The 14,195-nt window shown below is 40.1% G+C and overlaps 1 protein-coding gene across 4 annotated transcripts in view; it reads right to left on the reverse strand.

Annotated features, from left to right (window-relative positions):
* The window catches only part of Csgalnact2 (chondroitin sulfate N-acetylgalactosaminyltransferase 2), a 44,890-nt gene that overhangs the window by 11,575 nt on the left and 19,120 nt on the right, over positions 1-14,195 (reverse strand). For 3 of the 4 annotated variants that reach the window (XM_076567700.1, XM_076567699.1, XM_076567701.1), the window contains 5 exons: positions 13,214-14,137; positions 10,600-10,816; positions 8,807-8,908; positions 5,427-5,605; positions 4,041-4,135 (listed from right to left, as the gene is read on the reverse strand). In XM_076567700.1, the coding sequence (XP_076423815.1) occupies positions 4,041-4,135; positions 5,427-5,605; positions 8,807-8,908; positions 10,600-10,816; positions 13,214-13,874 (1,254 nt within the window). In that variant the 5' untranslated portion in view covers positions 13,875-14,137. The remainder of the gene's footprint in view (positions 1-4,040; positions 4,136-5,426; positions 5,606-8,806; positions 8,909-10,599; positions 10,817-13,213; positions 14,138-14,195) is intronic. The other variant, XM_076567702.1, reaches the window with a different exon arrangement.

A 14,195-nucleotide genomic window follows, 5' to 3' on the forward strand; every position in this document is an offset into this window, starting at 1 on the left:
ATTTTTATGATGGCCAGTACTTGAAAGACTGAGGCTTAAGTCTGAGTCCAGCCTGCATTAGACAGTAAGTTCAAGGCCAACCTCAGGCTATATAGTAAGACCTTGTCTCAAGGAAAGGAAAGGGAAAGAGGGAAAGGGAAAGGGAAAGGGAAAAGGAAAAAGGGAAAGGGAAAGGGAAAGGGAAAGGGAAAGGGAAAGGGAAAGGGAAAAAGGGAAAGGGAAAAAGGGAAAGGGAAAAAGGGAAAGGGAAAGGGAAAGAGGGAAAGGGAAAGGGAAAGGGAAAGAGGGAAAGGGAAAGGGAAAGGGAAAGAGGGAAAGGGAAAGGGAAAAAGGGAAAGGGAAAGGGAAAGGGAAAGGGAAAAGGGAAAGGGAAAAAGGGAAAGTGAAAGGGAAAAGGGAAAAAGGGAAAGGGAAAAAGGGAAAGGGAAAGGGAAAGGGAAAAGGGAAAGGGAAAAGGGAAAGAGGGAAAGGGAAAAAGGGAAAGGGAAAGAGGGAAAGGGAAAAAGGGAAAGGGAAAAAGGGAAAGGGAAAAAGGGAAAGGGAAAAAGGGAAAGGGAAAGGGAAAAAGGGAAAGGGAAAAAGGGAAAGGGAAAAAGGGAAAGGGAAAAAGGGAAAGGGAAAGGGAAAAAGGGAAAGGGAAAAAGGGAAAGGGAAAGGGAAAAAGGGAAAGGGAAAAAGGGAAAGGGAAAAAGGGAAAGGGAAAAAGGGAAAGGGAAAAGGGAAAGGGAAAAGGGAAAGGGAAAAAGGGAAAGGGAAAAAGGGAAAGGGAAAGGGAAAAGGGAAAGGGAAAAGGGAAAGGGAAAAAGGGAAAGGGAAAAAGGGAAAGGGAAAGGGAAAGAGGGAAAGGGAAAAAGGGAAAAGGGAAAAAGGGAAAGGGAAAGGGAAAAAGGGAAAGGGAAAAAGGGAAAGAGGGAAAGGGAAAGGGAAAGGGAAAAGGGAAAAAGGGAAAGGGAAAGGGAAAAAGGGAAAGGGAAAAAGGGAAAGGGAAAAAGGGAAAGGGAAAGGGAAAAGGGAAAGGGAAAAGGGAAAGGGAAAGGGAAAGAGGGAAAGGGAAAGGGAAAGGGAAAGAGGGAAAGGGAAAGGGAAAAAGGGAAAGGGAAAGGGAAAAGGGAAAGGGAAAAGGGAAAGGGAAAAAGGGAAAGGGAAAAAGGGAAAGGGAAAAAGGGAAAGGGAAAAAGGGAAAGGGAAAAAGGGAAAGGGAAAAAGGGAAAGGGAAAAAGGGAAAGGGAAAAGGGAAAGGGAAAAAGGGAAAGGGAAAGGGAAAAGGGAAAGGGAAAGGAAAGGAAAGGAAAGGAAAGGAAAAAGGAAAGGAAAGGAAAAAGAAGGAAAGGAAAGGAAAGGAAAAAGGAAAGGAAAGGAGGAAGGAAGGAAGGAAGGAAGGAAGGAAGGAAGGAAGGAAGGAAGGAAGGAAGGAAGGAAGGAAGGAAGGAAAGAAGGAAGGAAGGAAGGAAAAAAAATTCAAATAAACAATAATAAAAAGTCATCTGGAAATATACCCAGTCAGTGTCTTGTGGGTTTTTGTTTGTTTGTTTTTTGAGACAGGGTTTCTCTGTGTAACTTCTCTGACTGTCCTTACTTTTTAGACTAGGCTAACCTTAAACTTACAGAGATCCACCTGCCTCTGCCTCCTGAGTGCTGGGATTAAAGGCCGCCCGCCTGGCTACACATCTCAGTTTTTAGTGTTCCATTTCCTCCATACTTACACTTTGGTATTTACTTTATTTACATTTCATGCCCTCCTCTTGGTATATAACACTCACTATAGTAAGTACTATTAAATTTCTTATTAAAGTTTTGCTTGTGTTTAATGTTGTCAATTTATGCATACTGCTATTCTAGGCTCTGATTATCTGCTCAGCAGAGATCCCAGGAGTAGATATTACTGATAGCAGAGATGAACTGTTCCAACCTGAATCCAGAGAGCTGGCCTACATTCCCACTAGCCTCACTTGCATGGCTGTGATTTTTAAAAGAAGTAATTTCACAAAGCTCTTTTATTCCTAGTAAAGTTGACTAATTATATTTGTGAATTATTATCAACTCATTTTTCTATTATATGTGGTTACTGTTTATTTGTAGTATCATTTTAAATGTCAAGTAGATCAAGTTTCTGTCTCAAATGAAGAGACTAAAGTTCAGAGTTTTTAATGACACTGAAGTTTAAGTTATGGTCAGGTATTTTGCAGGATGCCCCCCAGGATCAGTTTGTCAGAAACCTTTTCTAGTGGTTGTATTGAGAGTGTAGGGCAGGTGCCCTGTCTCTTGTATCACACACATCCGGGATACATGAGATTGCTGACGATGCTATCCGTCATCATCTCTCCTTCTGTTATGGGTTCCAGGGCTGGAACCTGGGTTGCAAGGCTTGCACAGCAAGTGCTTTTACCTGCTAATGAGCTCACCCATCCACCAAGAGCAACCTTATGTCCTCTTACGTAAACGTCTTAAAACGTGTCTGCTAACTTTATCTCATTTTGCAAATATGTCCATTTTAATTATTAATTTAAATATTCTTATTTACAATATATTAATTATACACAGTAACGGGCTTCAGTATGACATTTTTCTCACATGTATATAATTTGTTTTGATCATATTCACCCCCATTATCCGTAGCAGAGTATTTTTTGAAGATGTGTTACATTTGTTTATACTGTGGAACATTTGTTTTAATGATGCAAAGATGTGTGCATTCTTTTATGCTGCATTTGTTTAACTGTGAAGCTGTGTTATTTTGCCTGTCTAAAACACCTGATGGTCTAATAAAGAGCTGAACAGCCAATAGCCAGGCAGGAGAAAGGATAGGTGGGGCTTGCAGGCAAAGAGAATAAATATGAGAAGGAATCTGGGAGGAGAAGAAAAAAGAGTAAGAGAACAAGGAGAGGAGGACTTGAGGGGCCAGGCACCCAGCTACCCAGCTACACAGCCAGCCACAGAGTAAGAAGGAAAGAAAAGGTATACAGGAATAGAGAAAGAGGAAAGCTCAGAGCAAAAGATAGAAGGGATAATTTAAGTTAAGAAAATCTGGCAAGAAACAAGCCAAGGAAGGCTGGGCATTTATAATTAAGAATAAGCCTTTGTGTGTGATTTATTTGGAGCTGGATGGTGGGCCCCCTAAAGAGCAAAACAACCAGCAATAATTATCCTCTCCCCACCATCTGCTCATCCTTTTTTTTCTTCTGTAATCCAGTAAGTTTCACTAAGGTTGCTTATAGGACTGTAGATGTGAGGTTATGTATAGGAGCATCGGCACCCTATCAGTGGCTATACTACTGAAGAAGATGCCTGTCCCTCCCTAGTCATTCATTTCTAAAAGATTTGGGATATGTGATTAGGTGGATGTGAGTGATCCACTTACCACTTTGGTCCTATTTGTATATGTACTCCTAAACAATACTGGCCTATCCATAGGTAATGGGAAGTGTGTGTGTGTGTGTGCTCACGCTTGCTCTGTACCATGGTGCACAAGGTGCTAACCCTGGAAAACAGGTGAATGAAGTACAGGAACACTATCTCCTAGCTTTATAATGTCTCTGTAAACCACATCATTTCAAACAGTAAGCTTATTTAACATTAATAAAGAAGCTTATTTAAGTATAGTTTAGGCAATAAGTAAGGCCTTGATGCATGGCATTTGCCTTTCATGACTTTCTACATAATCTCCTATAGTGAATTATTCCCTCAAAGTTGTTCAGCAAAGCAGTTTTTAATTTCCAGTTAGTGGAATTTAAAAATTAATTTTAGTTTAAGTTTACTAAAATAAATTGGCAGAAATGTGACTGTAACAAAAGGTAAATTGCTACCTTCTAGAACATGAGGGTTTCTCTGTGGTTAAATGTTTTGTCCTGCCACTATCATTTAATTCTAAAGTAAGAGAAATGAAAGCCTTTTGCTGGGGGTAAGAGGCAAAAGAGGCTGTGAACTGTACGCGAAACAGCTAATTTTTCAATTGAAACTTGATTTCTACTTGTACAACAAACATAAAGGAAACTAGAAAAAAAACCATCCAGCCTTTCCTAACCAAAGACATAAGGTCTCACCAGCTGCTGCTCCACAGGGGGTGGCACATCCTGGTTGGCATAAACAATGGCGGGGTTGTAAAGACTGAACACCACAGGATAAAACACCTTTTTACCTAGAAATAAAATATATGCGTATTTCACATAAAGAGGTTATAAATGAAGACTCTTATTACTATATTTTTATCTTTTATAGTGATAATTTTATCAATACTGAAGTTACAGGGCATCATTGTCTATTTTATAACAGGTCAAACTATGAAACTGTAGCTGCAAACCAACAGAAGAAAACATATTAAAGGGTGTTGCATGCTTATTCCTTTCTACTATGTGGAGGATGCAGAGGCGTTCTCTCAGGTCTGCAGGAGGTGAGCCAGGTCATTACTCTGTGTTCTCACCTCCTCAGCACTAACAGATGTATAGGACCCTCTGACAAGCACCAAGGAATTCAGATATTTCTGCTCTTCCCTTTCCAAACAGAGTCAATAAAAACAGTAAATACTTAGAATACTGTGCAATGCATAGATATATAAAGAATAATAAATCAGAACTGCAGACAGATTTAAACCAAGATCTGAGAAAGACGAGAAGACCTTGTCATTTAAACTGATGGCACTCAAGGACCTTACCAGCTAACTAAGCCATTTCGCCTCAGTAGAGGAACCCTTGCCATGACTGGCTTCAGACAGATATGCTAGCATCAAGTACCTAGTCATGGTCAAGGAACCTGTTACACAGCGGCCTCTTTATTTTTTACACTTATAAATTTACAAATTTCTTTTGTATCTACAATGTATAAAGCAATGTACTGTAAATCACTTTAAAATGCATGACCTAGAGACCAAACACTACTTGTACACAGACCTCTGCATGCCTCTGTAAGGTGTGTGCATGAGTATGTGTATGCGTAGGTGGGTGCGTGCATGCGTGCGCATGCGTGTGCGTGTGTGTACACATTATCTTCCTGGGACTAAGAACTTCTAACTCTCCCCTCTACATCACCTGTGTGACTCTTTCTGGCCTGAACTGCTTCCTTTTTATCAACCCCCAAACTTACCTTCCTTTGTATTTCCTTCCTCTCCATGTCTCCACACCCACTTTAGGGCTCTACACATACTAGGCAAGCATTCCACCACTGAGACCACCCCAACCAAGCCTCTGCATTTCTTCCCTTTGGAAAGAACTGCTGGAATTTGACTCCAAGGAGACAAAGGATTTGAACATTAGAGGCTCAACATTTCAATGTACTATTTATTGTCTCAGTTAAATCATGCCTAATATAGCTTTTAAAAACATCCTAAGGTTTAATAGAAACTTGTTTTCCCTCAAATCATGTGACTAACACTGGAATGAGCTGACATTCCCCTAAGCTCCCAGCATGGCCTCATTCAACAGTGTTTTACGCACCTGGCTCAGCATTTAACCGGCAGCTGTTAAGGAACTCGGCTGAGAAATATATATCAACATCACAGAAAAACATCAAGACCTCTCCCTTGTCCCAAGCTTGGGCACCCACATTTAGTCCTCGTCCACGATTAAATTCTTCATTCAGTGAGACCAAGGTGTAATTGTGAAAGTTAGACTCACTATGAGGAAAGCACATACAAGAGCCAATAAGTTCCATTTAAAGTTTTACAATGTCCTTCCGTCAACAGAACTTACAAAATATATGTTATATTTCAAATAACTTATTATGTTGGTTATATATTCACACAGGGTAAGGAAATCTTTAGCTTCATGTGTTTGTTCATTATCAGGGAGAGATATTCACCAAATGCCCACATTTGAAGTAAAATGCTAATGGTATGATATTTAAAAGGGGCACTGCCTTTTGAGATCTTAGAAATGTACTGTGAAAGAAACATATATACGTGGAAAAATAGCCATAGTTTCTGGTAACTAATAATGCATTCTATATAAATAATACACACAGAACGCTCTTCTAGCCTCTTTCAGGTCCCCAGAACAAATGCTCCTTGGTCAGAAGCTCCTCCCTGATACCAAACAGGAAGGAGGTTCTTTAATCTCCATCCTCCTCTTCAGCTGTTTCCCTTAGTATCATGGGACATGTTTGTTTGGTTATCTTCCCACTCCATCAAAATAGATTTTTGTGTTCATGACTGTGACACAGTGCCCCTCACAGAGTAGTAGTTAAATAATATTTGCTGAATGAATGAACGAACAGTGGTTCTGAGAAGAGATTGCTTGTGCCTGTAGTAGCTGAATGTCAGATGGGGAACTTGAATTACACCTTGATAGGATCCCCAAGTAAGTGGCAAGTAAAATACTTTCAAATAATCCTCAGAAGCAAAGAAAGTAGCTGGGTCAGATTATCCATACAGAAACAATGAGGAGAGGGTCACACCAATGACCTGTAAAAGAGGAAGAATGAGAGGAAAGCTAGACTGAGGGGCATCATCCATCCCAGGCCAAACGACTTTGTTAGTGCCTAAAAGGAAGGAGGAGTCAGCAGGATCTTCTTCTAGGACAGTGGTTCTTACAGCGATGCCTTCAAACCTGATGCCTCCTGGCAAGGCACCAATCAGATGGTAGTTCTGGAGCTACACCTCAGAGGCGCTGACTCAGAAGCAGGGGTGGAGTTAGCGTCTACGCTTTAATAATCCACAATAATCCACGAGGTGCTGCTGGCACTAACGCTAGAGAACCACTGAACAGGAGTCTGGGTACCCAGATTCTTCTTTCCATCTTACGGTGTAAAAATCTCTCCTTTGTTTTGAGAAACTGCCCACTGCCAGCCTGGATGCTCTGATCACAGACTATCCCTCACTCTGCCTACCCTAATAATGACTGTCATTTCCTAGGGAAGGCCTAGGCTCATAGGTGGCCAACTGCAAAGCCTCCACTCCACTCAGCCTTAATGACTGAGTAGTTCCAGGGTGGGTGAGCCGTTCTTCCCTGGGATTTTCTCTCCTGAATCTCTCAGATGACGAGGATGTAAGCTGAGAGCTGCCAATAGCCACATCCCTCTCCAAGTGGAAGAAGCCAATCTGCAGCTGGAGGATGGAGTCTACATGCAGAAAACAGACAAGACCACAAGGAAATCTTCATGGTATTTAAGGGCTGGTTCCAGTCCTTCAGGTCCCAAAGTTATTCTGATTACTTTCTTTTCCAAATTTATTTGCAATAATCCTGTCATTTCGGGGAAGTATCCAAGATTCTTCAGTGTTGCCTATATTCTCCTTAAGCAGGCTCAAGGTTTCTCCATTTTCTACAGAAGATCCTGACACACAGAGAGGTGGTTTCAGTAATACACCAGGGTCAGTGACTGGTGCTTGGGAGGTGGCTGAAGGCAGGAAAGAGGGAAGTGGGGCAGGAAGGAAGTGAGAGCTGGGCTTAGGACCAGGGGCAGCAGCAAGGGGGGGACAGAGAAGAGCTCCGAATAGACAGTAACTCCCCAGAGACCACTAGAAGTAGAGTAAAGACTCTGGCCCGCAGATGTTAGGCCAGGGCCTGTGAAACAGTCTCATTCTGAGCTGAAAGAGGGCCACCATGATGTGAAGAGGGAAAGATGGCAAGTCATATTTTTGTTCATCAAGGCTGAGAATCCTTGCAGGACATGGACAGGGACATAGGTTGTGGGACTCAACAGATGCTAGCTGAATAACTCAAGAAAAATGGCTGCTCACAACCAGCAGAAACATAAAAGCCATGAAAGATATGCAGTTTATGGTGTAGTAAAAGCAGACAACCAACCTAACAGTATACAGCATATTTACATTAAGAATTAAAAATCACACATAAGAACAATTTTAAAGAAGGAAGAATTGGCTATCACATGTAAAAGAACCATCAAGAAAAAGGCTGAATTTGGCAATTGAGTCTTACATTTGGGCCCACGATTTGGAGATAAAATTTTCATTTTAAAGAGTGAAAAATTATTAAGGAATTACTAATCCATTCATTCAAACATTTGAACATCTACCATGTGCCAGTACTACACGAGCTGCTTAGTTACAGAACTACTTTTCCATGAAGTTTGGCTGGAAAAGAAAGAAAGAAAGAAAGCAGTGTCTACTGTGTACGGCAGCATCAGGTGGGGGGTTGTAAAGACAGAGACCTAAGTGCCACTTTGAGGAGGGGACGGAAGCATGGGTATAGGCAGGAAGAAGGTGAGGTGAGTTCAGACAGTATCCAAGTAGAGATTAGATTTAGAAAAGGGGACAGACCCTGCAAGATGCAGCAAGTGGGCAGATCATAGGACATCCTGGTCATCCCTGGCTACCTGCTAAGCAATTAGGGAAGATGGGCTTGTAGAGTCAGTCACAAGTGAAATGAAGAACTTAATATCATTACCACCCACCCATGTACACATGTAAGGACAACTTTGTGTGTGTGATGTATGTGTGTATATGTATGATGTATATGCATGTACATGTGTGTGCACATTTGTGTGTGTGTGTGCAAGTGAATGTCAGGGAACAATCTTGGGTGTTACTTTGCCTTTTATATTAAGACAGAGACTCTGTGTTGTCACTGCTCACGTCAGCTGGTCCGTGAACTTCTGGATATTCTCCTGCCTCCGCCTCCCACCTTGCATAGGAACCATGGGATTACAGATGCATGCTGCCAAGCTCAGCTTCACATGGGTTCTGAGGACTGGGCTCGGGTCCTCACACTGAGCAGCAGGGCTTTACTGACCGACTCATCTGCTCCGCCCTCAGTCAAGACTTTCAAACGTAGCTATTTAGCTATTTAAAATCACTAAGGACCCGAATTCTCATCCTTCTTACACACGTTAACACTTGGCATGTTTGTGGCTCACCAACCTTGAGACAGATTCCAGGATAGACTTGACTTTAGATAGTCCTTCTTTCCCAAAATACACAACTGTGAGATGAATCCTCTTGTCTTGATGAATACAAACATCTCTAAGAGAATTGAAAGATAAAGTTTGTTCAAGAAAACATACAAGGCACAACTCATTCAGAAAGAAATCACATGACATTTGGCAGGAAAATGAGTAAGACACTATCAATCAATACAGAATGAAATCACATGCAACATTAAGCAAATATAAAAGTGAGGATCCTGTCCAATTGTTGAAGGTATTACAGTGAAGGAACAAGGTCTGTGTGTCAGTGAGTACAATACAGACCATGACTACTTTACTGTCATATTTCAAAATATTTTGGAACATTTGCAATGGGATTGCTTTCAGTAGCAAATTAAAAACTATCTGAGGAAGTACATCCTATCAGTTCAGAACCAAATAAATAAATGTCTCAGATCAAGAGACTGTTCTCAAACGGAACAACTCAAAAGATTAGCCAGTGCTGCTGGCACAATGCTGATTACACCCATCATCAAGAATAGCTGCCATGATGGAGGTTACTCAGTAAAGAGGATAATGTAGCCTCTTAAAGCAATGCCAAGAAAGGCAATTTTAAAAAGCTGTAGGAAATCATATCTCATGGGAGCTATTTCAAACAGGCAAAACTCAGTTGGAAGTGTGACTTTTGGATATCCTATCACAGAATAGAGTTAACTAATTTTTATATATGAAAAGAAAGATTAGACTCATAAAGAACTAAAACTGGTATATTAAAACATGACAATTGTTAAATTGAAACAAAAAAAGCAGCCTTTTCCTTAAATGGTTCTTCTAACACACTTTAACATTTAGCATTTCAAAAGAACACAATAAGTACTCTGCTTCTTAAGATGGAATGTTCTCCTACTTTTAGTTGAATGTTTACATTTTTAAGTTGATTTCAATCTTAAAATTCAATTGCTTTCAAGAGATTTTACTGGGAGAGGGAAATGTTTTGGTGGTTTGTGGGTTTACACATTCCTCAAAAGTCATGAAAATATGACTTAATCTTAAAATATCTTTTACATTATCTTTAGACTATGTGGATTTTTATTGTACATAAATTAGGCTTCAATATAGTTGGCTTTTAAAAGTTTAACTTATTGGGGTTAGAGAGATGGTTCAGTGGTTAAGATCCCTGGATGCTCTAGCATAGGACCCTGATTTGGTTCCCAGGCCACATGGAGGTTCATCACCATCTTGAACTCCAGCTGCAGGGGACCTGATGCCTTTTTCTGGCCTCCATGGGCACTGTACACATGTGGTGTACATATATACATGAAGGTAAACACTCAAACATGTAAAATAAATCTTTTTTTTTTTTTTTGAGACAGGGTTTCTCTGTGTAGCTTTGTGCCTTTCCTGGAACTCACTTGGTAGCCCAGGCTGGCCTCGAACTCACAGAGATCCGCCTGCCTCTGCCTCCCAAGTGCTGGGATTAAAGGCGTGGGCCACCACCGCCCGGCTAAAATAAATCTTTTAATAAAAGTTCAGCTTATCTTAAATTCAACACAAAGTCAAATTGAGTTTCCAAGTAGTTGCCACCTTCAAATTTATTTCATAGCTCAAATTGTCAAGAAATATAATGCACTATATATGCTTTAAGAAAAAGAGAAATCTAAGAAATATCCATTAAAGCCTATAAAATTATTCTATTGTTCTAAGTAATCGTATTGGGTGAAGATTATGTAAATCTGTACAAAATATGGTATTTAAAGAACTTAGCCACGTCTGCAAGTTCAGAGTTACCTGAAGTTCTGCATAAACTGTGAAAATGCTTCAGTCCTTTCAGCAAGTGGCACAATGATATTAATAATTGATCTCGTAATGTCAATCATCTCATTCTTCACTTTCATGAGTGGCCCAAAAGGGCGGAAGAGGGTCACATGTCTGTATTCCATAAGGTCTGCTTTCTTAAAAAAGAGTTCATATTGTGTGCCTTTATCTCTCTCAGTACGGTAATAGCCTACAGGAAAGAGTTTGGAACAAAAACAAGTTCATGTCAAAGTTCAATACAGCAGGAATACAGACTTCACTCAGGCAAGGATCGAAAGCATTAAACCAGACTGTGGGGACTTCATCTATCTGTGAAAATACCTACTATGTACAGCCAGAAACAACTACTCTTTGGAAGAAAAGTTTCACAAAAGAAGCTTTTTGCTCTGGTACATTATTCAATCCACAAAATAACATCCAATGGTAATTATTCCTTTTTACATACGACTTTTCCCCCTTAATACCAGACCCTACTGCCACAGTGCCAAACAAGTACTTCTGTAATATTGAATTCTGAGCCCAAGAGTCAAAACTTTTATTACTTGGTTCAACTCAACAAAAATTAATCAAATACCTTCATGTTAGTCATAGAGGATACAGAGACCATGTGGTCTCAGTTATGAGGGAGGGCCAGTCTAGTGAGGAAGACAGAAAAATAAACAGTAACAATATAATGTGTAATATGTGTATGTATGTATATACACATATGTATAGACACATGCATATACATATAGATATACATATATACACATACATAAACATATATATATATAAGTCAGACAAAGAAATATTAGTATAGATTTTAATACAATGATTTGAGATGTGTTTAGGAGACTGACTAGGCAATATGAGTTTTAAGTGTAACACTCAGGAGTAAAAAGGTTAGCCTTACCCCAACCCTGCTAAGGCTTACAGTCTAAAAAGAACCACTACCAGGATACAGGCAACACCACATAATGCAGCAAGTTCTGTGACAGAGGATGCATTATAGAGTTGACAAGAGCACACAGAAGACATCACTATTTTAGGCTTGAGGTTAGAGGCCACTTCCTGGAAGGAATGGCATTTACACCAAGGCCGGGAAGAGGAACAGACGTTGCTTAGTGGTTGCCAGGAATTAATTTAGGAGAAAGACAGCCATGGCACAGTGGAGGAAAAGTAAAAGACAGACTATATTCCAGCAAGGTGTCAGGCCTAAGGAGAACTATAAACAGAGGCTGCAGGACATACAACTGTCATGTTCAGAGCAGGTATAAGGACATGTCATATGCTACTTAACTATCCTATTTCCTCCGCAGCTTTCAATTTTGCCATGAAATAAAAAACAAAACAAACACACACACACACAAAAAAAACAAAAAAAACCCTAAGCTTTCCAGAAAATTGGGAGAATTTTGAGAGAAACAACTAGTAAAAAAAATTGGCATGACTTAATGGGGGGGGGGGGAGGGGGGGGAGGCAGCCATAGGAAGAAGGTAGCTAAAAGGCCCCAGCAAAGCACAACGCCTTGCCCAACAGTCCTCAGAAGCCACACAAGCGACAGCCATGACAATCTGGAGTCAAACAAAATGCTTATGTGGTAGGACATTTATAGAACAAAGCAAACAGAACTTTTAAAAACACTTATATCCAAAAGAGTGTTCTTTGCAGTTCAATATCTAGCAGTGGGCACTAATATGGACACAGGTAGGGAGGGGTGTATAATTATTTCTTTTTAGAACAGTTAACAAATATCTAAAATGTACATGACCTTTAAGCTATACCCCATCTTAAAAACCATATCCTGGGTCTGGAGACAGCACAGAGGTTAGGAGCACTGGCTGCTCTCCTAGAGGACCCGAGTCTGACTCCCAGCACCCATACGGCTGCATAACCATCTGTAACTCCAGTCCCAAGGGATCCGACACCTTCTTCTGGTCTCTGCAAGCCATGCACACACGAGGTGCATTATACATGCAGACAAAAACACCCCACACATAAAAATAAAGGAAAGCCCATATCCTTTTCGCAGTTTGTATTATGAAAATGTGCTACTTCCTTATGTTTCCAAATGTATTCCCTTTGATGCTGTGACCATTTGCTTCTCTCAAAATGGAAAAATACCATTAACCTACTGCATTAGATTTTCTCATTCCTTATTAAATGGTTTTCAAATTTTGAATCTTAGTTCATAAATTTTTAAAAACATAAGAGGAACATCAAAACCAGATAAGAGAGGAATGCAAATCACATGGCCCACAAGAGTCCTTCAGCTTAATAGTCTTGTATTTAGGCTTAGATTTACTTTGTTTTCCCAACTCTTATTCTTGTTTTTATTATGATCTCATTTTAACTTTTTCCAAAATCTATTTCAAATTTTTAGTGAAATAAAATGGATAAAAATGTAAATGCTTTAGTACTGGGGTAATAATTGATACATTAGCATATGCTACTAGCATTCTGTCATACTAACGTAAGACTTTATCAAGCTATTAAAATTGTTTTTATATTTGTGTGTGTCTGTATGCACATGCACACGTGCCACAGCATGTGGGTGGAGGTCAGATGACAACTTGCATGGATCTTACCAACATATTTTTCATATTACCTTCTACGAAGTCATTTTCATTAAATATCAGTTTCTCTCCAAGGGGGCCCTCCTCATCTTCCTGTTCATCATCTTCATCAGGATTATTAATGACCTCCAAGCCAGCTTCAATAACTTCTACCAATTCATCTCGTTTGTCTTTTCTAACTGGCTTTTCTTCAGGATGGCGAGTGAGACCCATTTCCAACTGAAACACTTTCATTAAAGTGAAACTTTCAAAGGGAACGACTCCGTACTCACTGGGTAGTTTGGCTCCTATGCTAACTTCAGCTCTGTCGATCTGGGAATGAAGAAACTCTAAGAGATCACTAGGTGTCTGCTCTCTGTTGCCTTGATAGCCTATGCCATTAGCCCCTACATGCTTTTTCTCTTGCAATGATCTCATCTTCTCACTCATTTCTTGTAATTCTTGCTTTAGCTGGGCAATCTGGCGTTTCAGACTGGTTGCCCTGGTTTGGTAATGTTCTTCTTGCTCCTGCAGGAGGGCCTGGTAATATTCTTTACCATAATTTTCTCTACCAACACCAGGAAGAGATGCATTTCCATCAGTCTGGGGGGCACATTCCAGGAGGTACATAAATAATACTAAGCTGAAGAACAAAGCAAGGCCCAAGAGCAGCCACTGGGTCCGGCTGTGAAGAATCGGTCCTCTTCTAGACATCCTCACCACTGTGTGTTTGCCTAGCCAGACAAGCTCTCTGCTTGTTCATAACTTTAGCGAAAAATTACCAGAAGTTTAAAACAAAATTAGGATTTCCATAAAAGGTACCCAAGTGAACTCTGTTGTAGTTTAAAAAGATTCTTTCTTCAATAGTCATGACTACTTGCAGAAGTGAGAAATTAAGTGTATGTCCTGTATTGTTATCATGATATCCACACTAAGCAATATGATCTATAAAATCCATTATATGGGTGGTGACTTTTCTGAAAGAAACAGATCAGAGTCAATCAGAATTTTGTTTCTGTAAATATATCAAATTGT

The sequence above is a fragment of the Peromyscus maniculatus genome, chromosome 3 (assembly GCF_049852395.1).
Source record: "Peromyscus maniculatus bairdii isolate BWxNUB_F1_BW_parent chromosome 3, HU_Pman_BW_mat_3.1, whole genome shotgun sequence".
NCBI classification, from domain to species: Eukaryota; Metazoa; Chordata; class Mammalia; order Rodentia; family Cricetidae; genus Peromyscus; species Peromyscus maniculatus.